At 51.8% G+C, this 25,333-nt stretch overlaps 1 protein-coding gene across 1 annotated transcript in view; it reads right to left on the bottom strand.

Annotated features, from left to right (window-relative positions):
- Positions 1–2,807: 2,807 nt before the first annotated feature.
- Positions 2,808–25,333, bottom strand: part of LOC132389970 (C-type lectin domain family 10 member A-like) — a 44,158-nt gene continuing 21,632 nt past the window's right edge. The window contains exons 6-8 of the mRNA XM_059962548.1: positions 10,200–10,342; positions 8,708–8,772; positions 2,808–4,800 (exon numbers count right to left, since the gene is read on the bottom strand). Coding sequence (XP_059818531.1) covers positions 4,617–4,800; positions 8,708–8,772; positions 10,200–10,342 — 392 coding nt within the window. The 3' untranslated portion in view covers positions 2,808–4,616. The remainder of the gene's footprint in view (positions 4,801–8,707; positions 8,773–10,199; positions 10,343–25,333) is intronic.

Consider the following 25,333-nt stretch of genomic DNA (forward strand, 5'->3'; position numbering starts at 1 on the left):
GCAGTCTTGCTCGGCAGTCTTCTTCATAAGAAACGGAATTTGTAAAGTGAAACACTTTGTAGTTATAGCAGAGACTATAAGAGAGCAGGCTGAGAAAACGGAGGCAACGAAAGCTGCGACCGCACGCGTCCGGGTGATCCGGCCCGCATGAAGCTGCATTTTGCTCAATCCGGCCCGTGACCTAAACTGTGTTTGACACCCCTGGTGTAGACCAATAATAACATTACCGATCTACAGGTAGTGCTGCGGTAGCAGAGAGGCTACAGAAGGTCTTAAACAGATTCGGCAAATGGACAAAGGTGCAGCAGGTAGATTACAGAGTCGGAGAGTGTATGGTCATACACTTTGGTAGAAAAAAATTGAAGCGCCGACTATTTTCGAAGTTAAGAGGGAACTAAAATATCCAGGGTGTGAAGGATTCGTTTGTGATCAATTTCCAGGTTCAGACCGCACCGAGGGTTGGTACCCCTCAGGTTCAGGTGTAACCTGTCCTCTTTTTACATGTCATCTCTTCCCCTGAAAAGACCCCCATGATCTAGAAATCTGATCCTCTACCACGCACTAGTTCTTCAGACACGCATTCATCTTCCAAATCATCCTCTTTGTACCGTCACTGGCATCTGGCACAGGCAGCAACCCGGAGGTGACTACCCTGGAGGTGCTGCTTCGCAGCTTTCTACCTAACTCCTTATATTCAGGACCTCCTCCCTTTATCGACCTGTGCCAGGGATGGCCAACCTATGGCGCTTGTGCCAGAAGGGGCGCATCGGATGATTACAAGTGGCACATTGCACCCCAGTGATAATAATAAAAAAGTCAGCCTACTCTTGCCAGAAGTATTAACCAAAAACCGATTTGTAGAAACGAAACAGGAATTCAAGAAGCTTAGAGCTAGAAATAGGTTTTGCTGTGAATAAATCTAAAACTTAGCAATTAATTTTAGCGATTTTATTATTTTGTGCACATCTTTTGGTGAATGTGATGATAATTTCATTTCGGAGGGCTGGAATATGTAAACAAGGATGTAATTTTAAGACTCTACAAGGCACTGGTGAGGCCTAACTCGAGGTGTTGTGGAGTTTCGGAACCCTGATCGAGGAAAGTATGAGTTTCCATCAGAGAGGTTTAACAGGAGTTCCACAAGAATTATTCGAGGATTGAAAGTCCTGTCATGCGGAGAAACGTTCACGGCTCGGGCCTGTACTCACTGGAATTCAGAGGATAACGGGTGCCTAAAGGGCACCCTCTCTATTCTGAGATGTATCTTCTGGTCGTTCACTCTGCAACCGGCAGGAAAATCCTTCCCATCTCCTCTTGAGCAAAGCCTTTTCACCGCTCGAGAGGTTTCGATGAGTTGACGCTTTTTTTAAAAAAAATAAACACCTGTGCATCAACCACAGGGTCATCAAACGCTCTTGATGGAATAATTTTTATGAAGCTCCTTTGAAACCTCTTCATCTTCAGCACACCCTCTGCAAGATTAGGGGCCCACAATTGTTCACAATGCTCCACCGGAGGCCTCCCCATTGCTTTGTAAAGTCACAATATTACATCCTTGTGTTTTACTCTCACCCCCTTGAAATACATGCCACCTTGGCATTTACCTTCCACAGCGTGTAAATTGACCTTTAAGTGATCCCATTCAGCCTTAGTTGTTTTATGTTCACATCATTTAGAATATAGCGTACATCCTGACTACTTCCCCAAAATCGCCTGCCCCCTCAGCCAGTCTTCATTTCGTCTGCAATCTTCGCAAAAAGCGCTATGAGTTCCAACTTCCATATGATTGACAGACAAGGTAAGAAGTTCTGGTCCCAACATAGACTACATGTGCAAAGTGATCAGTCATAAATAACAATTGTAGCACGGAAACATGCCATAACGGCTGTTCTCGTCCGTGCGGAACGCTTACTCTCATCCAGTCCCACCGACCTGCACTCAACCCATAGCCCTCCATTCCTTTCCTGTCCATACACCTATCAAATTTTATTTTTTTAATGACAATATGGAACCTGTCTCTACCACTTCTTCTGGAAGCTAGTTCCACACAGCTACCACTCTCTGAGTCAAGAAATTTCCCTTCGGGTTACCCTTAAACTTTTGCGTCCTAAATCTCTTCGCATATCCTCTTGTATGAATCTCCACTACTCTCAATGGAAAAAGCCTAGCCACGTCGTCTATCTATACCCTCATAATTTTAAATACCTCTATCAAGACCCCCCTCAACCGACTACGCTCTGAAGTATAAAGACCTAGCTTGTTTAAACTTACGCTGTAAATTACCCAGGCCAGCATACCAAAATCTTTCTTCACCAACCTATCCACATGATTTTCTACCTTCAGGGAACCATGCACCATTATTCCTATATCACTCTGTTCTACTGCATTCCTCAATGCCTTACCATTTACCATGTATGTCCTATTTGGATTATTCCTATCAAAGTGTAGCACCTCACACTTATCAGCCTTAAACTCCATCTGCCATCTTCAGCCCAACACTTCTAACTGGCCTAAATCTCTCTGCAAGCTTTGAAAACCGTCTCCACTATCCATAACGCCACCTAACCTAGTATCATCTGCATACTTACTGAAGTCCATATAGATAACATCCACTGTTTTACCCTTGTCTACTTTCCCAGTAACCTCTTCAATAAAATTTGTCAAATGTGACCTTCCACGCACAAATTCGTGTTAAGGCCTGCGGGGACAACCTCAGCATGCAGGGATGAGAATTTAGAAAGTAAGTTCGGAGGGATTTCTTCTGCCATGAGGGTTGATTGGAGGAATTCCTTGCGGCAGGCGGCGGCGGAAACCAAGTCAATATGTATATGCAACACATCGGTAGATCGAGGTAAACGCTTCTGCTGAGGGAATTCAGCAGCTGGACTAAAAAAAAGCTAAAACAAAAAGGAGGAAATCTCATGATTACAGCCTCAGCCATGTGAAATTGGCTTAAGGTAAAGAAGATTAGAGAGTTAAATGCGTGGGTCAAGGATTGGTGTGGGAGAACTGGGTTTGAATTCATTGGAATCGGCAACAGGAGGGAGCTGTTCAAATGGGACAAGATGCATCTGAACCGGGATGGGACCTGGATAACAGCGAGACGCAGAACGACGTTCTGTTCAGCAGACTGGCGGAGTAAGGATAAAGTAAAAGCGAGAAGTGTGGATAAAGATCCAGTAAAATCAAAAGATAAAAAAGAGAAAAGTAAGAGAGTAGTGAACGGAAACGAAGAAAATTCAAGTGTAAAGAGAGAAAGATGACATGATTTTAAAAGCACAATGAGTGTAAAATCACGTTATCTGAATGCCCTTAGTTTTCAAAATAAGGTCAGTGAACTTGTGGCCCAAATCAGTACAAAGTGGAGTGATTTAGTGGTCATTACAGAGACGTGGTTGCAAAGTGGAAAGGATTGGGAATTCAATATCCAAGGATATCAGTTAATACGAAAGGATGAGCAGGAATGTTAAGGAGGTGGTGTAGCGCTCTTGATTGAGGCTGAGGTCAGGGAGATAGTGGGGGACGATATGGGATATATGGAGCAGAACGTGGAATCCATCAGCGTGGAGATAGCACATTCACTGAAACACGAAGAAGGTGTCACGTTCCCGACGGAACAGCGACAGGCTCCCAGGATTCGGCGCGTCCATTCCCCGGAGTGTGGTGAGCGGTCACCTTCTCCTTAAGGCTCAGAGTGTTAATTATTGCCCGTCAACAACCCTCCCCTCCATCGAGGACATGGTCAAGTAGGAATGCCTCGGGAAGACCGTATCCATCAGCGTGGACCCTCTCCCGCCGGGAAATGCCCTGTGCTCATCGGTACCATCGGGGAGGGGTTACAGGCGCCTGGAAACTCAACAATTTACAAGCAGTTGCCTCCTCTCCGCCATTAGAGTGCGAACCCTCCCTGAACACTTTAACACTTCTTCGGTATTCACCTTCATTGCAGTATTTATTAATTCTCCCAATTTACGTTAATTTTACATCTTTGCACCGTACCGGGGTCACGTTGAAGTTGTACAAGGCGTCGGTGAGGCCGCGCTTGGAGGGGGGTTTCCGGTTCTGGTCGCCCTCCTGTAGGAAAGATGCCACTGAGCTGGAAAGAGTGCGGAGGGAGATTTATGAGGATGTCGCCCGGTCTCGAGGGTCTGAGTTACGGACAGAATGCAAGCAGGAAGGATGTGTCTACATTTCTTGGAGCATGGGTATGAAGCCAGGAGGGGCTCAGAGAGGGTAAATGTGCACAGCCTTTTCCCCTGGGTTGGGGAATTGAGAGCCAGAGTTCACAGAATTGAGGTGAGAGTGTGTGGAGAGAACGGAGAGAGGAAAGGCAGAAAATGGGGTCCGAGGGGGAGAGAGCAAGGGCAGAAGCGGAATGAGCTGGGGAGAAGGGCAAAGAGAGGTGTAGAAAGGGAGATTAAATGGGGGGATCGGGGCGGGAAGGGTGAAAATTGGTCTAGATGGGGAAAGGGAGAGTAGTGGGGGAGAATGAGAATGCGAGTAGAGGAGGAGACTGGGGTAGGAAGGAGGGGAAGAGAGGGTGGGAAGAAGTAAAAAGATGGGAGTTTGAGAGTGGGGTAGATTGAATGGGGAGAAGCGGGATGCATTCATTTGATTTAAGTCTTCCCCACGGGGTGTTGACAGAGACCTCGGATCTCTTCAGGAATATCCCGGCATAAATGTGCCGACTTCTCGCAGATGAATCTGTGTTTATTTTTGCAACTGGTGCTCCAGTACGCGTTGCATTTACTGCAGCTGAACCATCGATAGGACTTGTACAGAAGATTAGAGTCCACCTTCCTGTGAAAGAGGGTTAGACAGAGAAAAAAACAGATCCAGCAGGCAACCGGAGATCGTCGGAAATAACTATTCCACTGATCTGCGCTCGCCCCCCAGCCCCGGATCCACGGCCGTACGAATCCCACTACACCCCTCTCCCCGACAATCCCGAGTCAGATCCCAAATAAATCCCACTGCACCACCTTCTCCCGGCAACCCTGGGTCAGTCAACAGACTAATCCCACTGACCCACCCTCTCCCAACAAACCTGGGTCAGTCAGCAAACTAATCCCACTGCACCACCTTCTCCCGACAACCCTGGTTCAGTGAACAGACTAATCCCACTGACCCACACCACACACAGCCCGCTGTCATTCTGCAAATCAATCCCACTGACCCACCCTCTCCCGATAACCCTGGGTCAGTGAACAGACTAATCCCACTGACCCACACCACACACAGCCCGCTGTCATTCTGCAAATCAATCCCACTGACCCACCCTCTCCCGACAACCCTGGGTCAGTCAACAGACTAATCCCACTGACCCACACCACACACAGCCCGCTGTCATTCTCCAAATCAATCCCACTGACCCACCCTCTCCCGACAACCCTGGGTCAGTCAACAGACTAATCCCACTGCACCAGCCTCTCCTGACAACCCTGGGTCAGTCAACAGACTAATCACACTGCACCACCCTCTCCCGACAACCCTGGGTCAGTCAACAGTCTAATCACACTGCACCAGCCTCTCCCGACAACCCTGGGTCAGTGGACAGACTAATCCCACTGCACCAGCCTCTCCCGACAACCCTGGGTCAGTCAACAGACTAATCGCACTGCACCACCCTCTCCCTACAACCCTGGGTCAGTCAACAGACTAATCCCACTGACCCACACCACACACCGTCCGCTGTCATTCTCCAAATCAATCCCACTGACCCACCCTCCCCAGACAACCCTGGGTCAGTCAACAGACTAATCCCACTGACCCACACCACACACAGCCCGCTGTCATTCTCCAAATCAATCCCACTGACCCCCCCTCTCCCGACAACTCTGGGTCAGTCAACAGACTAATCACACTGCACCACCCTCTCCCGACAACCCTGGGTCAGTCAACAGTCTAATCACACTGCACCACCCTCTCCCGACAACCCTGGGTCAGTGAACAGACTAATCCCACTGCACCAGCCTCTCCCGACAACCCTGGGTCAGTCGACAGACTAATCCCACTGCACCAGCCTCTCCCGACAACCCTGGGTCAGTCAACAGACTAATCCCACTGCACCACCCTCTCCCGACAAACCTGGGTCAGTCAACAGACTAATCACACTGCACCACCCTCTCCCGACAACCCTGGGTCAGTCAACAGACTAATCGCACTGCACCACCCTCTCCCTACAACCCTGGGTCAGTCAACAGACTAATCCCACTGACCCACACCACACACCGTCCGCTGTCATTCTCCAAATCAATCCCACTGACCCACCCTCCCCCGACAACCCTGGGTCAGTCAACAGACTAATCCCACTGACCCACACCACACACAGCCCGCTGTCATTCTGCAAATCAATCCCACTGACCCACCCTCTCCCGACAACCCTGGGTCAGTCAACAGACTAATCCCACTGACCCACACCACACACAGCCCGCTGTCATTCTCCAAATCAATCCCACTGACCCACCCTCTCCCGACAACCCTGGGTCAGTCAACAAACTAATCCCACTGCACCAGACTCTCCCGACAACCCTGGGTCAGTCAACAGACTAATCACACTGCACCACCCTCTCCCGACAACCCTGGGTCAGTCAACAGTCTAATCACACTGCACCAGCCTCTCCCGACAACCCTGGGTCAGTGAACAGACTAATCCCACTGCACCAGCCTCTCCCGACAACCCTGGGTCAGTCGACAGACTAATCACACTGCACCACCCTCTCCCGACAACCCTGGGTCAGTCAACAGACTAATCCCACTGCACCACCCTCTCCCGACAAACCTGGGTCAGTCAACAGACTAATCACACTGCACCACCCTCTCCCGACAACCCTGGGTCAGTCAACAGACTAATCGCACTGCACCACCCTCTCCCTACAACCCTGGGTCAGTCAACTGACTAATCCCACTGACACACACCACACACCGTCCGCTGTCATTCTCCAAATCAATCCCACTGACCCACACTCCCCCGACAACCCTGGGTCAGTCAACAGACTAATCCCACTGACCCACACCACACACAGCCCGCTGTCATTCTCCAAATCAATCCCACTGACCCCCCCCTCTCCCGACAACTCTGGGTCAGTCAACAGACTAATCACACTGCACCACCCTCTCCCGACAACCTGGGTCAGTCAACAGACTAATCACACTGCACCATCCTCTCCCGACAACCCTGGGTCAGTCAACAGTCTAATCACACTGCACCACCCTCTCCCGACAACCCTGGGTCAGTGAACAGACTAATCCCACTGCACCAGCCTCTCCCGACAACCCTGGGTCAGTCGACAGACTAATCCCACTGCACCAGCCTCTCCCGACAACCCTGGGTCAGTCAACAGACTAATCCCACTGCACCACCCTCTCCCGACAAACCTGGGTCAGTCAACAGACTAATCACACTGCACCACCCTCTCCCGACAACCCTGGGTCAGTCAACAGACTAATCGCACTGCACCACCCTCTCCCTACAACCCTGGGTCAGTCAACAGACTAATCCCACTGACCCACACCACACACCGTCCGCTGTCATTCTCCAAATCAATCCCACTGACCCACCCTCCCCCGACAACCCTGGGTCAGTCAACAGACTAATCCCACTGACCCACACCACACACAGCCCGCTGTCATTCTCCAAATCAATCCCACTGACCCACCCTCTCCCGACAACCCTGGGTCAGTGAACAGACTAATCCCACTGCACCAGCCTCTCCCGACAACCCTGGGTCCGTGAACAGACTAATCCCACTGCACCAGCCTCTTCCGACAACCCTGGGTCAGACAACAGACTAATCACACTGCACCAACCTCTCCCGACAACCCTGGGTCAGTCAACAGACTAATCGCACTGCACCACCCTCTCCCGACAACCCTGGGTCAGTCAACAGACTAATCACACTGCACCACCTCTCCCGACAACCCTGGGTCAGTCAACAGACTAATCGCACTGCACCACCCTCTCCCGACAACCCTGGGTCAGTCAACAGTCTAATCCCACTGACCCACACCACACACCGCCCGCTGTCATTCTCCAAATCAATCCCACTGACCCACCCTCTCCCGACAACCCTGGGTCAGTCAACAGACTAATCCCACTGACCCACACCACACACCGCCCGCTGTCATTCTCCAAATCAATCCCACTGCACCACCCTCTCCCGACAACCCTGGGTCAGTCAACAGACAAATCCCACTGACCCACACCACACACAGCCCGCTGTCATTCTCCAAATCAATCCCACTGACCCACCCTCTCCCGACAACCCTGGGTCAGTGAACAGACTAATCCCACTGCACCAGCCTCTCCCGACAACCCTGGGTCCGTGAACAGACTAATCCCACTGCACCAGCCTCTTCCGACAACCCTGGGTCAGACAACAGTCTAATCACACTGCACCACCCTCTCCCGACAACCCAGGGTCAGTCAACAGACTAATCACACTGCACCACCCTCTCCCGACAACCCTGGGTCAGTCAACAGACTAATCACACTGACCCACACCACACACCGCCCGCTGTCATTCTCCAAATCAATCCCACTGCACCACCCTCTCCTGACAACCCTGGGTCAGTCAACAGACTAATTCCACTGACCCACACCACACACCGCCCGCTGTCATTCTCCAAATTTATTCCACTGACCCACCCTCTCCCCACGGCCTCGTGTCACTCTCACCCCACCGACCTGTAACAGTCCAAACCTCACCCGTCTCTGCATTTTCCGATCCAGTAAGCTCTGTTTCCATTGTCCATAGATGTGGAAATAAAATCCTGTGAAATTAAATCCCTTCGATTAATGTGCATGCAACGCCCTGGGAAATGTTTCACAGCTAATGTAATGGTTTCTCTGTAGCAGCAGTGTGTTTGTGTTATGACGAGAGATAACGGGGGCTTTGGACTGTGTGGCGTCCCATGATGGGAGGGGTTTTCTTTCCTGTGAGCCCGAAAGCGAGGGACTCGCGGGCTTTTGTTTGGCAGAAGATGGAGAGAGAAGATGCCAGATCGGGGTAATCGTAGACTGCAGGCCTGAGCGGACTTGGAATGGGACGGGAGTCGACCACGCCCGGGGGAAATCGATGGAAAACGGACGGACGGGAAAACAGTCAGCTCCAAGGAGCGCATTAGACTGTTTCATTAAAATGGTAAAATTGTTTTCCAGACAAACCCTGCAGTTAAATGAAGAATCATAAAGTTCAATTGTTTAATTGCAAATGGTGTACTGCTCGTTATTTCATGGGATTGATTTATAACCGGGCCAGACGTACACACAAAAAAGCTTTTCTCGGTTTGGCCGACCCGGAGACAGTATCGCCCTCACACACCAGACAAAGCATGCTGGTAGAACCTAACGGTTACATTTAGCGTCTCTCCTTGCCTGACCACGGGAAAATGTGAAGAGACGGCACAGGGATGGAATCCCCAGTGTCAGATCCCAGGAATGGGTGTTGGGACAGGTTTGTGGGAGTTTCACTCTGTGCCTGATCCAGGGAGTGTCTGACGGGACGGCGTGGAGGGACTTCATTCTGTCACAATCAAAAACTTCCATAATTGCACCGTGCAGAGCATTCTGACAGGCTGCATGACTGTTTGGTATGTTGAGGGGGGGGGGGGGGTGGCTGCTGCACAGGACCGAAAGAAGCTCCGGAAGGTTGTAAATCTAGCCAGCTCCATATTGGGCGCTTGCCTACAAAAGGACATCTTCAGAGAGCGGAGTCTCGGAAAGACAGCGTCTATTATTGAAGACCTCCAGCACCAATGGCTTGCCCTTTACTCACTGTTCCGATCAGGTAGGAGATACAGAAGCCTGAAGGCACACACTAAGTGATTCAGGAACAGCTTCTTCCCCTCTGCCATCCGATTCCGGAACGGACTGGAAACTTTGTACACTACCTCACTTCTTATAACGTAGACTATTTCTGTTTTTTTTTTACAAAATCTATTCAATGCTTGTGTTTGATTTACTTGTTTATTTTTATTATGTTTTATTTTATTTATTGTTATTTTCTCTCTTTCTGCTAGGTTATGTGTGGCATTGAATTGCTGATGCTAAGCTAACAAATTTCACGTCACGTGCTGGTGATAATAAAACTGATTCTGCTTCTGATCTGGCGGGAGTTCCGCTCTCTGTCTACCGCGGGGGTGTGTGATGGGACGGTGGGGAAAGATTCAAACTATGTCAGACCCCGGAAATCACATACCTCTTCCTGGTTTGAATTTATTTTGAGGAGCCTTGCATCAAAGATTGAACAATGTTCCGTCGCTCCATCGTAAGATTCTTCCAGGTTGGATAGGAAATAACACCGACCTTCATTTTCGATCCATTCCTGAGGACACGCTGGCACTGCAAATCAGGAACAAACAGAAGTGAATCTCCCTCCATAAATCCCATTGCACCGACTGGGATCAGACACAGTCAACTTCCCACCACAACGTCCCAACCCCGATTCAGACAGCAGGTGTCGCTGCTTTCACTCCGACCCATCACACACTCCTCGGGTCAGACACAGAGTGAATCGCCCTCCTCACCGTCCCATCACACTTTCCCGGGTTCAGACACAGAGTGAATCCCCCTCCACACCGTCCCATCACACATTCCCGGGGTCAGACACAGAGTGAATCTCCCTCCACACCGTCCCATCACACACCCCCGGGGTCGGACACAGAGTGAATCTCCCTCCACACCGTCCCATCACACACTCCCGGGGTCGGACACAGAGTGAATCTCCCTCCACACCGTCCCATCACACACTCCCGGGGTCGGACACAGAGTGAATCACCCTCTACACCGTCCCATCACACACTCCCGGGGTCGGACACAGAGTGAATCTCCCTCCACACCGTCCCATCACACACTCCCGGGGTCAGACACAGAGTGAATCTCCCTCCACACTGTCCCGTCACACACTCCCGGGGTTAGACACAGAGTGAATCTCCCTCCACACCGTCCCATCACACACTCCCGGGGTCGGACACAGAGTGGATCTCCCTCCACACCGTCCCATCACACACTCCCGGGATCAGACACAGACTGAATTTTCCTCCGCACCGTCCCATCACACTTTCCAGAGATCAGACATGCAATGAAACTACCACGGCACCGTCCCATCAGTAGTAGAGTGAAAGTCCTTGCGGGCCATTCAAACACACACTTCCTGACTGCTCAGACACAGATTTGGGTTCAGCACACAATGTCCCGGCATACACTCTCGTGGACAGACGAAGCATGAAGCTCTTGTATCACAGTCGCATCATCATCTTCCGGTGTCAGACACAGAGTGACGCTCCTTCCAGACTGGCCCATCACACACGACCCTAACCCTAATCCACACTCTCACACACTCCTTGGGTCAAACACCCAGTGAACCTTCCTCCACACTACCCCAATACAACCTCCCGTGATCAGATAGGAAAGAAAACACTCGCTGCTTCCTCCCGCCGCACACTCCCGTGGTCAACTATAGTGTGGTGCTCCTTCTGCCCAGAGACATCACAGTGTTCAGAAAACGAGAGAAGTTTCCTCCGCACCGTCCTATCACAGAGATATCTGACACAGAGCGGAACATCATCCAGGCCCGCGTTCCCTGTGTCAGACAAACACATACCCCACCCCCCTCACATCCACCAAAGGCATTCACCCACCCTCCCTCCTTCCCGCAGTAGCTCCTCGTCACATACATCTGTATCGAACACAGAGTCCCATCAGACACGCACGGGGTGAGACACAGATTTACGCTCCCTGCACACCGTCCGATCACACACTAACACGGCCAGACTCAGGCTGAAATTCTGAAGGTCACTGGTTCGAGCCTCGGCTGAGGCAGCGTGTTGTGTCCTTGAGAAAGGCACTTAACCACACATTGCTCTGCAATGTCACTGGGGCCAGGCTGCATGGGTCCTAGTGCCCTTTCCTTGGACAACATCGGTGGCGTGGAGAGGGGAGACCTGCAGCTTGGGCAACTTCCGGTCTCCCACACAACCCTGCCCTGGCCTGCGCCCTGGAAACCTTCCCAGGCGAAAGTCCATGGTCTCACTAGAACAACGGGGCCTATAAACCGAAATTTTAAAAAATAAACTTAGAGAGTCCTGCTTTATATTATTGGCTACTTTGCCTTCATAGTCCAGTTTTTTTTTTATTATTTGACAGCCTTTCTAGTTGCCTTTTGCTTGATTTTAAAAGCTTTCAAGTCATCCAATTCCTACTCACTTTTGCCATTTTACATGGGCTTTCCTTGGCTTAACTGCAATCCTTAATTTCCTTTGTCAGCCACGGATGTCTACTCTTATCGTGTGAGAACCTCTTCTTCGTTGGGGCGTATGTATCCTGTTCATTGTGTAAAATTACCAGAAATTTCAGACTGCCGGCATCCCATCCAGTCCCCACCTCCTGTCTACATGGGCAAGCTCCTCTCTGATGCCTCTGTCAGTCCCATTATTCCATTTTGATGCTGATACATGTGACTGACGCTTCCCCCTCGCAAATTACAGAATTAATTTAATCACACCTCCTCAGTGAACAGACTTGTGACTTCTGACCCTCGCACTGAGGAGTGTTGAGGACTCGGTTTGAGAAATCCCGGACCCTGGCAAGCGGGAGACAACACACCATCCGGGAATCTCATTCTGGCACGGCGAACCTCCTGTCTGTTCCCAAAACTCACAAAACCCCCATCACTGCAGCGTGTCTCTTCTTTCCCCCCTTGCCTTCTGAGACAGGAGGCAGACCCACTCCAAACAGCCGACCACAGGGACCTCCCTCTATTAGTCCGTATGCCCGACTGCATCTGAAGTGTTACACCGGGTGCTGACGAGGATGACCACTGAACTGGCTCCTGAACCGCTTTCCCCTTCCTGGCTGTCACCCAGTTTACTGTGTCCACCTTGGATGCAACTGTCTCTCTGTGGATGTCTCCGTTTATTCCCACGCTTGACTTCCTGCCAAAGAAGCGCCGCTTTATCCATTATACTCCACACATTAAAATTCAGCACCTTCAGTCCTGTGTTTGTGCTTTTCGATGCTGTCCACAATTGACCAAGCATCTCAGACGATTGACTGCGACGTTTCCCGTTCAACAGCCCCCTCAGTACACACTAACAGAGAGTAAATCGCCTTCCTCTGTTTGTAAAACCAGTTACCTCATCTTCAGCACTATCTTCAGCCTTTCCTCACATCCTTCTGCATTGAAACGTATGAGCTCAGGGCAGGCGTTTCACTGAACTCAACCATCTGATTACAAACTCTGTGTGAGCTCTCACCATCATCCGCCTCCACAACCTCTCCGCTAACTCATCTGGCACTCTGGTTCCCATCCCGCTGGAACGGGTAGACATCCATGAGTGTAAACTGTAGAATCCCGGCGAGCATGGTGCTCGGGTTCCAATACTGAGATGACTACCCTGGAGATCCTGCCCTTTAACCCTTATCCCTCTACTCCCTCGTCACTCGCCCTAGCCTTGCCATTGGTAGCCAAATGGAACACCATCTGACTTGCTTTCCATTGGGCCTTGGACCATCTGGACAATTACAATACCCACATCGTGCTGCCGTTTATTGACAAATGCTTAGATTGAGGATGATCTCAAAATGGCGGTGCAGGCTCGAAGGGCCTATTGTCTATTGTCTATGATAGATCTGGCCACCACAGACTCGTAGAACATCCTCAATCATTTCCTAAGTTCTTATCAACAATCTCCACATCCAGGACAGTGCGTCTCCCTCTGCGGCAGAATGTTTGACTTCCTTATCGAGTGTAGCTCGGTGATAACATTTCACATCAACTAACAGCACAACACAGACCCTTCGGCCCACAACGCTGTGCCGTAAATGTCGTTACTTTGGAAATTATCTAGGGTTACCTGAGCCTGAGTCTCCAGAGGGTTCCTGTGCTGTGGAGGACGTCCTGCCTCGTCCCTGTGCCGACGATGCCGCGCCCCAGTGGCTCCAATGACTACAGATCGGTGACATTGACCTCCCACATCGTGAAGACCCTGGGGAGACTTGTTCCAGACCAGGTCCGGCCTATGGTTAGGCCACACTTACACCCGCTCCAGTTCGCATACCACCCCCGACTAGGAGTTGAGGATGCCATTATCTACCTGCTGAACCGTGTCTACGCCCACCTGGACAAGCCGGCGAGCGCTGTGAGGATCATGTTTTTTGACTTCTCCAGTTCGTTCAACACCATCCGCCCTGCTCTGCTGGGTGAGAAGCTGACGGTGATGCAGGTGGATGCTTCCCTGGTGTCATGGACTATTGATTACCTGACTGGCAGACCACAGTACATGCGCTTGCAACACTGTGTGTCAGACAGAGTGGTCAGCAGCACTGGGGCTCCACAGGGGACTGTCCTGTCTCCCTTTAACTTCACCATCTACACCTCGGACTTCAACTACTGCACAGAGTATTGCCATCTTCGGAAGTTTTCTGATGACTCTGCCATAGTTGGATGCATCAGCAAGGGAGATGAGGCTGAGGACAGGAAGACGGTGGGAAACTTTGTCACATGTTGCGAGCAGAATCATCTGCAGCTTAATATGACACCTGAGGGGGGCTAAGGCACCGGTGACCCCTGTTCCCATCCAAGGGGTCAGTGTGGACATGGTGGAGGATTACAAATACCTGGGGATACGAATGGACAATAAACTGGACTGGTCAAAGAACACTGAGGCTGTCTACAAGAAGGGTCAGAGCCGTCTCTACTTCCTGAGGAGACGGAGGCCCTTTAACATCTGCCGGACGATGCTGAGGATGTTCTACGAGTCTGTGGTGGCCAGATCTATCATAGACAATAGACAATAGGCCCTTCGAGCCTGCACCGCCATTTTGAGATCATGGCTGATCATCTACTATCAATACCCGGTTACTGCCTTGTCCCCATATCCCTTGATTCCCCTATCCATAAGATACCTATCTTGCTCCTTCTTGAAAGCATCCAGAGAATTGGCCTCCACTACCTTCCGAGGCAGTGCATTCCAGACCCCCACAACTCTCTGGGAGAAGACGTTTTTCCTTAACTCTATCCTAAATGACCAACCCCTTATTCTCAAACCACGCCCTCTAGTACTGGACTCTCCCAGCATCTGGAACATATTTTCTGCCTCTATCTTGTCCAATCCCTTAATAATCTTATATGTTTCGATCAGATCCCCTCTCAATCTCCTTAATTCCAGCGTGTGCAAGCCCAGTCTCTCTAACCTTTCTGCGTAAGACAGTCCGGACATCCCAGGAATTAACCTTGTGAATCTATGCTGCACATCCTCTACAGCCAGGATGTCCTTCCTTAACCCTGGAGACCAAAACTGTACCTAATACTCCAGGTGTGGTCTCGCCAGGGCTCTGTACAAATGCAAGAGGATTTCCTTGCTCTTGTACTCAATTTCCTTTGTAATAAAGGCCAACATTCCATTAGCCTTCTTCACTGCCTGCTGTACTTGCTCATTCACCTTCAGTGACCGATGAACAAGGACTCCTAGATCTCTTTGTATTTCACCCTTACCTAACTCTACACCATTCAGATAATAATCTACCTTCCTGTTCTTACTCCCAAAGTGGATAACCTCACATTTATTCACATTAAACGTCATCTGCCAAGTATCTGCCCACTCACCCAGCCAATCCAAGTCACCCTGAATTCTTCTAACATCCTCATCACATGTCACACTGCCCGCCAGCTTAGTATCATCGGAAAACTCGCTGATGTTATTCTCAATGCCTCCATCTAAATCTTTGATGTAAATTGTAAACAGTTGTGGTCCCAATACCGAGCACTGTGGCACCCCACTAGTCACCACCTGCCATTCCGAGAAACACCCATTCACCGCTACCCTTTGCTTTCTATCTGCCAACCAGTTTTCTATCCATTTCAATGCCTCCCCCCCCACCCCCCCCCCACACACCGATGCCCTGAGCTTTGATTTTACCCACCAATCTCCTATGTGGGACCTTATCAAATGCCTTCTGAAAATCGAGGAACACTACATCCACTGGATCTCCCCCGTCTAACTTGCCGGTTACATTCTCGAAAAACACCAATAGGTTAGTCAAGCATGATTTACCATTGGTAATTCCATGCTGGCTTGGCCAAATCCTATCACTGCTCTCTAGATATGCCACTATTTCATCCGTAATAATGGACTAGCATTTTCCCCACTACTGAGGATAGGCTGACAGGTCGATAGTTCTCTGTTTACACCATCCCTCCTTTCTTAAAAAGTGGGATAACATAAGCCATTCTCCAATCCTCATGAACTGATCATGTTTGCTGTTGTGTACTGGGGAAGCAAGCTGATGGTAGCAGACACCAACAGAATCAACGAACTCATTCCAAAGGTCAGAGAGATAACACTACCCGGGATCACACGTACAGTAAATCTCCCCCCACACCCTACCATCCCACACTCCCGGTGTCAGAGACAAAGTGAATCTCCCTCCACACCGTCCCTTCGCACACTCCCGGGGTCAGACACAGAGTGAAGCGCTCTGCACACGGTCCCATTACAACCCGGGTTCAGACACAAAGTGAATCTCCCTCCACACCGTTCCATCACACACTCCCGGGGTCTGACACCGAGTGAATCTCCCTCCACACCGTCCCATCACACACTCCCGGGGTCAGACACCGAGTGAATCTCCCTCCATACCGTCCATTCACACACTCCCTGGGTCAGACACAGAGTGAATCTCCCTCCTCACCGTCCCAACACTCACTCCCGGGGTCAGACAGAGCGTCCATCCCACTCCACGCCGTCCCAACACACACTCCCGGGGTCAGACACAGTGTCAATCTCACACCACACCTACAACCACACACTCCCGTGGTCAGACACAGAGTGAATCTCCTTCACACCGTCGAATCACAGACTCCCGTGGCCACATACAGTGTGAATCACCCTCCACAGCGTCGCATCACAAAGTCCTGGAGACAGACACGGAGTGAATCTCCCTCCACACCGTCCCATCACACACTCCCAGATCAGAAACAGAGTTAATCTGCCTCCACATCGTCCCATCACGCATTCCCGGGAGCAGACACAGAGTGAATCTCTCTCCACACCGTCCCATCACACACTCCCGGGGTCAGACACAGAGTGAATCTCCCTCCACACCGTCCCATCACACACACCTGGGGTCAAACACAGAGTGAATCTCCCTCCACACCGTTCCATCACACATTCCCGGAGTCAGACACAGAGCGAATCTCCCTGCACACCGTCCCATCACACACTCCCGGGGTCAGACACAGAGTGAATCTCCCTCCACACCGTCCCATCACACACTCCCGGGGTCAGACACAGAGTGAATCTCCCTCCACACCGTCCCACCACACAGACCTGGGGTCAAACACAGAGTGAATCTCCCTCAACACCGTTCCATCACACATTCCCGGAGTCAGACACAGAGTGAATCTCCCTCCACACCGTCCCAACACACACCCCTGGGTCAGACACAGAGTGAATCTCCCTCCACACCGTCCCACCACACACTCCCGGAGTCAGACACAGAGTGAAGCTCCCTCCACAAGAACGACATCACGCACTCCGGGGGTCAGACACAGAGTGAATCTCTCTCCACACCGTCGAATCACACACTCCCAGGGTCAGACACGGTGTCAATCCCCCTCCACATTTTCCCAACGCAGACTCCCGGGGTCAGACACAGAGTAAATCACCCTCCGCACCATTCCATCACACACTCCCGGGGTAGGACACAGAGTGAAATTCCCTCTACACCGTCGCGTCACACACTCCCAGGTTCGGAAACAGAGTTAATCTCCCTCCGCACCGTCCCATCACACACCCCCGGGACATACACAGAGTGAACCTCCCTCCACACCGTCCCATCACACACTCCCGGGGACAGACACAGAGTGAATCTCCCTCCGCACCGTCCCATCACACTCTCCCGTGGTCAGACACAGAGTGAATCTCCCTCTACACAGTCCCATCACACACTCCCGGGTCATACACAGAGTGAATCTCCCTCCGCTCCTGTCCATCACACACTCCCGAGGTCAGACACAGAATGAATCTCCCTCCACACCGTCCCATCACACACTCCCGGGATCTTTGTAAAGCTCTCTCCATACCGTACCATCATAGACTTCTGCGATCAGACCAGAGCGAACCCCACTCCACACAGTCAGAACACTCATTCTCATGGTCAGAGAGCGATGCCCACTTCCTCCGATCTATCACGGAGATGTCAACCGCAGAGAGAAACTCTTCAGGCATCAACTCTACACACAGTCGGCGTTAGACACACAGTGATGTTATAAAGTACCCGTCCGGGCGATTCACGCACTGCCGGAATCAGACGCTAGGTGGCGCTGCTTCCTCACCTTCCCTTCACACATTCCAGGGTCCGACACAGAACGAAACTCCCTTGAATTTTCCCCATTCCGGTAAACCGCTGACATCCCTTCCCCCATCCAGGATTCACTCTGCCTCCTCCTCCAGATGGCTATCACCTCCCTCATGGTTTCGCCTGATTCTGCTGCCCATAGTGATTTCCCCATACATTCCATCTTCTCCTTTCCTGCTTCTCTTCTCTCAGTTTCCCCTCTCCAAACCCTTGATATTTTCCCTTACTGATTTGCACCTGGGACCAATCAGTCTTCTCCTTCCCAGCCTCCAAACACGTTCTCTATGGGGTCCCTTAAATTACCCCCCTTCACCACCCATCAGTCCTGACGAAGGGTCTCATCCTTAAAAAAATGTCTCATCGTTTGCACGGAGGCTTCCCGACCTGCTGAGTTCCTCAAGAGTCTTGTGCGTGTTCATTTGACCCCAGCGTCTGCTGTGTATTCTGTGTTGAAGCTCACACCATACCAACCCATCACACACACCCGGGGTCATACACAGAGTGACTCTCCCTCCACACCGACTCATCACACACTCCCGGGGTCAGACACAGGGTGAATCTCCCTCCACACCGTCCCATCACACACTCCCGGGGTCAGACACAGAGTGAATCTCCCTCCATACCGTGCCATCACGGTCTCCCGGGGTCAAAAGCACAGTGAATCTCCCTCCACACCGTCCCATTACACACTCCCGGGTCAGACGGTGTAAATATCCCGCCATACAGTCCCATCACATTCTCCCGGGGTCAGACACAGAGTGAAACTCCCTCCACACCGTCCCATCACACTCTCCCGGGGTCAGACACAGAGTGAAACTCCCTCCTCACCGTTCCATCACACACTCCCGGGGACAGACACAGTGAATCTCCCACCACACCTACAGCCACACACTCCCGTGGTCAGACACAGAGTGAATCTCCTTCACACCGTCGCATCACACACTCCGGTGGCCAGATACAATGTGAATCATCCTCCACAGCGTCGCATCACCAAATCCCGGAGACAGACACGGAGTGAATCTCCCTCCACAGCGTCGCATCACACACTCCCGGGTCAGAAACAGAGTTAATCTCCCTCCACATCGTCCCATCACACACTCCCGGGGTCAGACACAGAGTGAAGCTCCCTCCACACTGTCCCATCACACACTGGGGAGGTCAGACACAGATTTATTCTCCCATCACACTGTCCAATCTCACACTCCCGGGATCGCTGTGAAGCTCTCTCCATACCGTCCCATCATAGACTTCTGGAATCAGACAAGAGTGAACCTTATTCCACACAGTCAGAACACTCATTCTAACGGTCAGAGAGCGATGCCCACTTCCTGCGAACTATCACGGAGATGTCAACCACTGAGAGAAACTCTTTATGCATCAGCTCGTGTTGCATCAACTCTTTATGCAACAGTCCGTGTTGGACACAGAGTGATGTTCTATAGTACCCGTCCGGACGGAACACTCACTGCCAGGATCAGACGCTAGGTGCCGCTGTTTCCTCACCTTCCCTTCACACATTCCAGGGTCCGACACAGAACGAAACTCCCTTGAATTTTCCACTTTCCGGTAATTCCCTCACATCCTTTCCCCCATCCAGGATTCACTATGCCTATTCCTCCAGATGGCTATCACCTCCCTCATGGTTCCGCCTGATTCTGCTGCCCATAGTGCTTTCCCCATACATTCCATCTTCTCCTTTCCTGCCTATCATCTTACCCTCTCCAACCCCTTGATCTTTTCCCTTACTGATTTTCACCTGGGACCAATCAGTCGTCTCCTTCCCAGCCTCCAACCACGTTCTCTATAGGCTCCCTTAGGTTCCACCCCCACTTCACGCCCCCCACCCCCCCCCCCCCCCAATCGGTCCTGACGAAGGGTCCCGGCCTTAAAACGTTGTCTCTTCGTTTGCACGAAGGCTTCCCGACCTGCTGAGTTCCTCAAGAGCATTCTGCGTGTTCATGTGACCCCAGCATCTGCTGAGTATTTTGTGTTGAATCTCGCTCCGCACCGTCCCATCACACACTCCCGGGGTCAGACACAGAGTGAATCTCCCTCCACATCGTCCCATCACACACTCCCGTGGTCAGACACAGAGCGAATCTCCCTCCACACTTTCCCACCACATATTCCCGGGGTCAGACACAGAGTGAATCTCCCTCCACACAGTGCCATCACACACTCCCGGGTCATACACAGAGTGAATCTCCCTCCGCTCCTGTCCATCACACACTCCCGAGGTCAGACACAGAGTGAATCTCCCTCCACACCGTCCCATCACACACTCCCGAGGTCAGACACAGAGTGAATCTCCCTCCACACCGTCCCATCACACTCTCCAGGTGTCAGACACAGTGTCAATCTCCCACCACACCTACAGCCACACACTCCCGTGGTCAGACACAGAGTGAATCTCCTTCCACATCGTCCCATCACACACTCCCGGGGTCAGACACAGAGTGAAGCTCCCTCCACACTGTCCCATCACACACTGGCGGGGTCAGACACAGAGTTATTCTCCCATCACACTGTCCAATCACACACTCCCGGGATCGTTGTGAAGCTCTCTCCATACCGTCCCATCATAGACTTCTGGAATCAGACAAGAGTGAACCTTATTCCACACAGTCAGAACACTCATTCTAATGGTCAGAGAGCGATGCCCACTTCCTGCGAACTATCACGGAGATGTCAACCACTGAGAGAAACTCTTTATGCATCAGCTCGTGTTGCATCAACTCTTTATGCAACAGTCCGTGTTGGACACAGAGTGATGTTCTATAGTACCCGTCCGGACGGAACACTCACTGCCAGGATCAGACGCTAGGTGGCGCTGTTTCCTCACCTTCCCTTCACACATTCCAGGGTCCGACACAGAACGAAACTCCCTTGAATTTTCCACCTTCCGGTAATTCCCTCACATCCTTTCCCCCATCCAGGATTCACTCTGCCTCCTCATCCAGATGGCTATCACCTCCCTCATGGTTCCGCCTGATTCTGCTGTCCATAGTGCTTTCCCCATACATTCCATCTTCTCCTTTCCTGCCTATCTGCTCTCAGTTTCCCCTCTCCAAACCCTTGATCTTTTCCCTTACTGATTTTCACCTGGGACCAATCAGTCTTCCCCTTCCCAGCATCCAACCACGTTCTCTATAGGCTCCCTTAGGTTCCACCCCCACTTCACACCCCCCCCCCCATCAGTCCTGACGAAGGGTCCCGGCCTTAAAACGTTGTCTCTTCGTTTGCACGAAGGCTTCCCGACCTGCTGAGTTCTTCAAGAGCTTTCTGCGTGTTCATGTGACCCCAGCATCTGCTGAGTATTTTGTGTTGAATCTCGCTCCGCACCGTCCCATCACACACTCCCGGGGTCAGACACAGAGTGAATCTCCCTCCACATCGTCCCATCACACACTCCTGGGTCAGACACAGAGTGAATCTCCCTCCTCACCGTCCCATCACACACTCCCAGAGTCAGACACAGAGTGAATCTCTCTCCACACCGTCCCATCACACACTCCCGGGGTCAGACACAGAGTGAATCTCCCTCCACACCGTCCCATCACACACACCTGGGGTCAAACACAGAGTGAATCTCCCTCAACACCGTTCCATCACACATTCCCGGAGTCAGACACAGAGCGAATCTCCCTGCACACCGTCCCATCACACACTCCCGGGGTCAGACACAGAGTGAATCTCCCTCCACACCGTCCCATCACACACTCCCGGGGTCAGACACAGAGTGAATCTCCCTCCACACCGTCCCATCACACACACCTGGGGTCAAACACAGAGTGAATCTCCCTCAACACCGTTCCATCACACATTCCCGGAGTCAGACACAGAGTGAATCTCCCTCCACACCGTCCCAACACACACTCCCTGGGTCAGACACAGAGTGAATCTCCCTCCACACCGTCCCACCACACACTCCCGGAGTCAGACACAGAGTGAAGCTCCCTCCACAAGAACGACATCACGCACTCCGGGGGTCAGACACAGAGTGAATCTCTCTCCACACCGTCGAATCACACACTCCCAGGGTCAGACACGGTGTCAATCCCCCTCCACATTTTCCCAACGCAGACTCCCGGGGTCAGACACAGAGTAAATCACCCTCCGCACCATTCCATCACACACTCCCGGGGTAGGACACAGAGTGAAATTCCCTCTACACCGTCGCGTCACACACTCCCAGGTTCGGAAACAGAGTTAATCTCCCTCCGCACCGTCCCATCACACACCCCCGGGACATACACAGAGTGAACCTCCCTCCACACCGTCCCATCACACACTCCCGGGGACAGACACAGAGTGAATCTCCCTCCGCACCGTCCCATCACACTCTCCCGTGGTCAGACACAGAGTGAATCTCCCTCTACACAGTCCCATCACACACTCCCGGGTCATACACAGAGTGAATCTCCCTCCGCTCCTGTCCATCACACACTCCCGAGGTCAGACACAGAATGAATCTCCCTCCACACCGTCCCATCACACACTCCCGGGATCTTTGTAAAGCTCTCTCCATACCGTACCATCATAGACTTCTGCGATCAGACCAGAGCGAACCCCACTCCACACAGTCAGAACACTCGTTCTCATGGTCAGAGAGCGATGCCCTCTTCCTCCGATCTATCACGGAGATGTCAACCGCAGTGAGAAACTCTTCAGGCATCAACTCTACACACAGTCGGCGTTAGACACACAGTGATGTTATAAAGTACCCGTCCGGGCGATTCACTCACTGCCGGAATCAGACGCTAGGTGGCGCTGCTTCCTCACCTTCCCTTCACACATTCCAGGGTCCGACACAGAACGAAACTCCCTTGAATTTTCCACTTTCCGGTAATTCCCTCACATCCTTTCCCCCATCCAGGATTCACTTTGCCTATTCCTCCAGATGGCTATCACCTCCCTCATGGTTCCGCCTGATTCTGCTGCCCATAGTGCTTTCCCCATACATTCCATCTTCTCCTTTCCTGCCTATCATCTTACCCTCTCCAACCCCTTGATCTTTTCCCTTACTGATTTTCACCTGGGACCAATCAGTCGTCTCCTTCCCAGCCTCCAACCACGTTCTCTATAGGCTCCCTTAGGTTCCACCCCCACTTCACGCCCCCCACCCCCCCCCCCCCCAATCGGTCCTGACGAAGGGTCCCGGCCTTAAAACGTTGTCTCTTCGTTTGCACGAAGGCTTCCCGACCTGCTGAGTTCCTCAAGAGCATTCTGCGTGTTCATGTGACCCCAGCATCTGCTGAGTATTTTGTGTTGAATCTCGCTCCGCACCGTCCCATCACACACTCCCGGGGTCAGACACAGAGTGAATCTCCCTCCACATCGTCCCATCACACACTCCCGTGGTCAGACACAGAGCGAATCTCCCTCCACACTTTCCCACCACATATTCCCGGGGTCAGACACAGAGTGAATCTCCCTCCACACAGTGCCATCACACACTCCCGGGTCATACACAGAGTGAATCTCCCTCCGCTCTTGTCCATCACACACTCCCGAGGTCAGACACAGAGTGAATCTCCCTCCACACCGTCCCATCACACTCTCCAGGTGTCAGACACAGTGTCAATCTCCCACCACACCTACAGCCACACACTCCCGTGGTCAGACACAGAGTGAATCTCCTTCACACCGTCGCATCACACACTCCCGGAGTCAGACACAGAGTGAATCTCCCTCCACACCGTCCCATCACACACGCCCGGGTCAGACACAGAGTGAATCTCCCTCCCCATCGTCCCATAGCACACTCCCGGGGTCAGACACAGAGTGAATCTCCTTCCACATCGTCCCATCACACACTCCCGGGGTCAGACACAGAGTGAAGCTCCCTCCACACTGTCCCATCACACACTGGCGGGGTCAGACACAGAGTTATTCTCCCATCACACTGTCCAATCACACACTCCCGGGATCGTTGTGAAGCTCTCTCCATACCGTCCCATCATAGACTTCTGGAATCAGACAAGAGTGAACCTTATTCCACACAGTCAGAACACTCATTCTAATGGTCAGAGAGCGATGCCCACTTCCTGCGAACTATCACGGAGATGTCAACCACTGAGAGAAACTCTTTATGCATCAGCTCGTGTTGCATCAACTCTTTATGCAACAGTCCGTGTTGGACACAGAGTGATGTTCTATAGTACCCGTCCGGACGGAACACTCACTGCCAGGATCAGACGCAAGGTGGCGCTGTTTCCTCACCTTCCCTTCACACATTCCAGCGTCCGACACAGAACGAAACTCCCTTGAATTTTCCACCTTCCGGTAATTCCCTCACATCCTTTCCCCCATCCAGGATTCACTCTGCCTCCTCCTCCAGATGGCTATCACCTCCCTCATGGTTCCGCCTGATTCTGCTGTCCATAGTGCTTTCCCCATACATTCCATCTTCTCCTTTCCTGCCTATCTGCTCTCAGTTTCCCCTCTCCAAACCCTTGATCTTTTCCCTTACTGATTTTTACCTGGGACCAATCAGTCTTCCCCTTCCCAGCATCCAACCACGTTCTCTATAGGCTCCCTTAGGTTCCACCCCCACTTCACACCCCCCCCCCATCAGTCCTGACGAAGGGTCCCGGCCTTAAAACGTTGTCTCTTCGTTTGCACGAAGGCTTCCCGACCTGCTGAGTTCTTCAAGAGCTTTCTGCGTGTTCATGTGACCCCAGCATCTGCTGAGTATTTTGTGTTGAATCTCGCTCCGCACCGTCCCATCACACACTCCCGGGGTCAGACACAGAGTGAATCTCCCTCCCCATCGTCCCATCACACACTCCCGGGGTCAGACACAGAGTTAATCTCCCTCCACATCGTCCCATCACACACTCCCGGGGTCAGACACAGAGTTAATCTCCCTCCACATCGTCCCATCACACACTCCCGGGGTCAGACACAGAGTGAAGCTCCCTCCACACTGTCCCATCACACACTGGCGGGGTCAGACACAGAGTTATTCTCCCA

Source organism: Hypanus sabinus, unplaced genomic scaffold, assembly GCF_030144855.1.
Source record: "Hypanus sabinus isolate sHypSab1 unplaced genomic scaffold, sHypSab1.hap1 scaffold_725, whole genome shotgun sequence".
Lineage (NCBI taxonomy): Eukaryota > Metazoa > Chordata > Chondrichthyes > Myliobatiformes > Dasyatidae > Hypanus > Hypanus sabinus.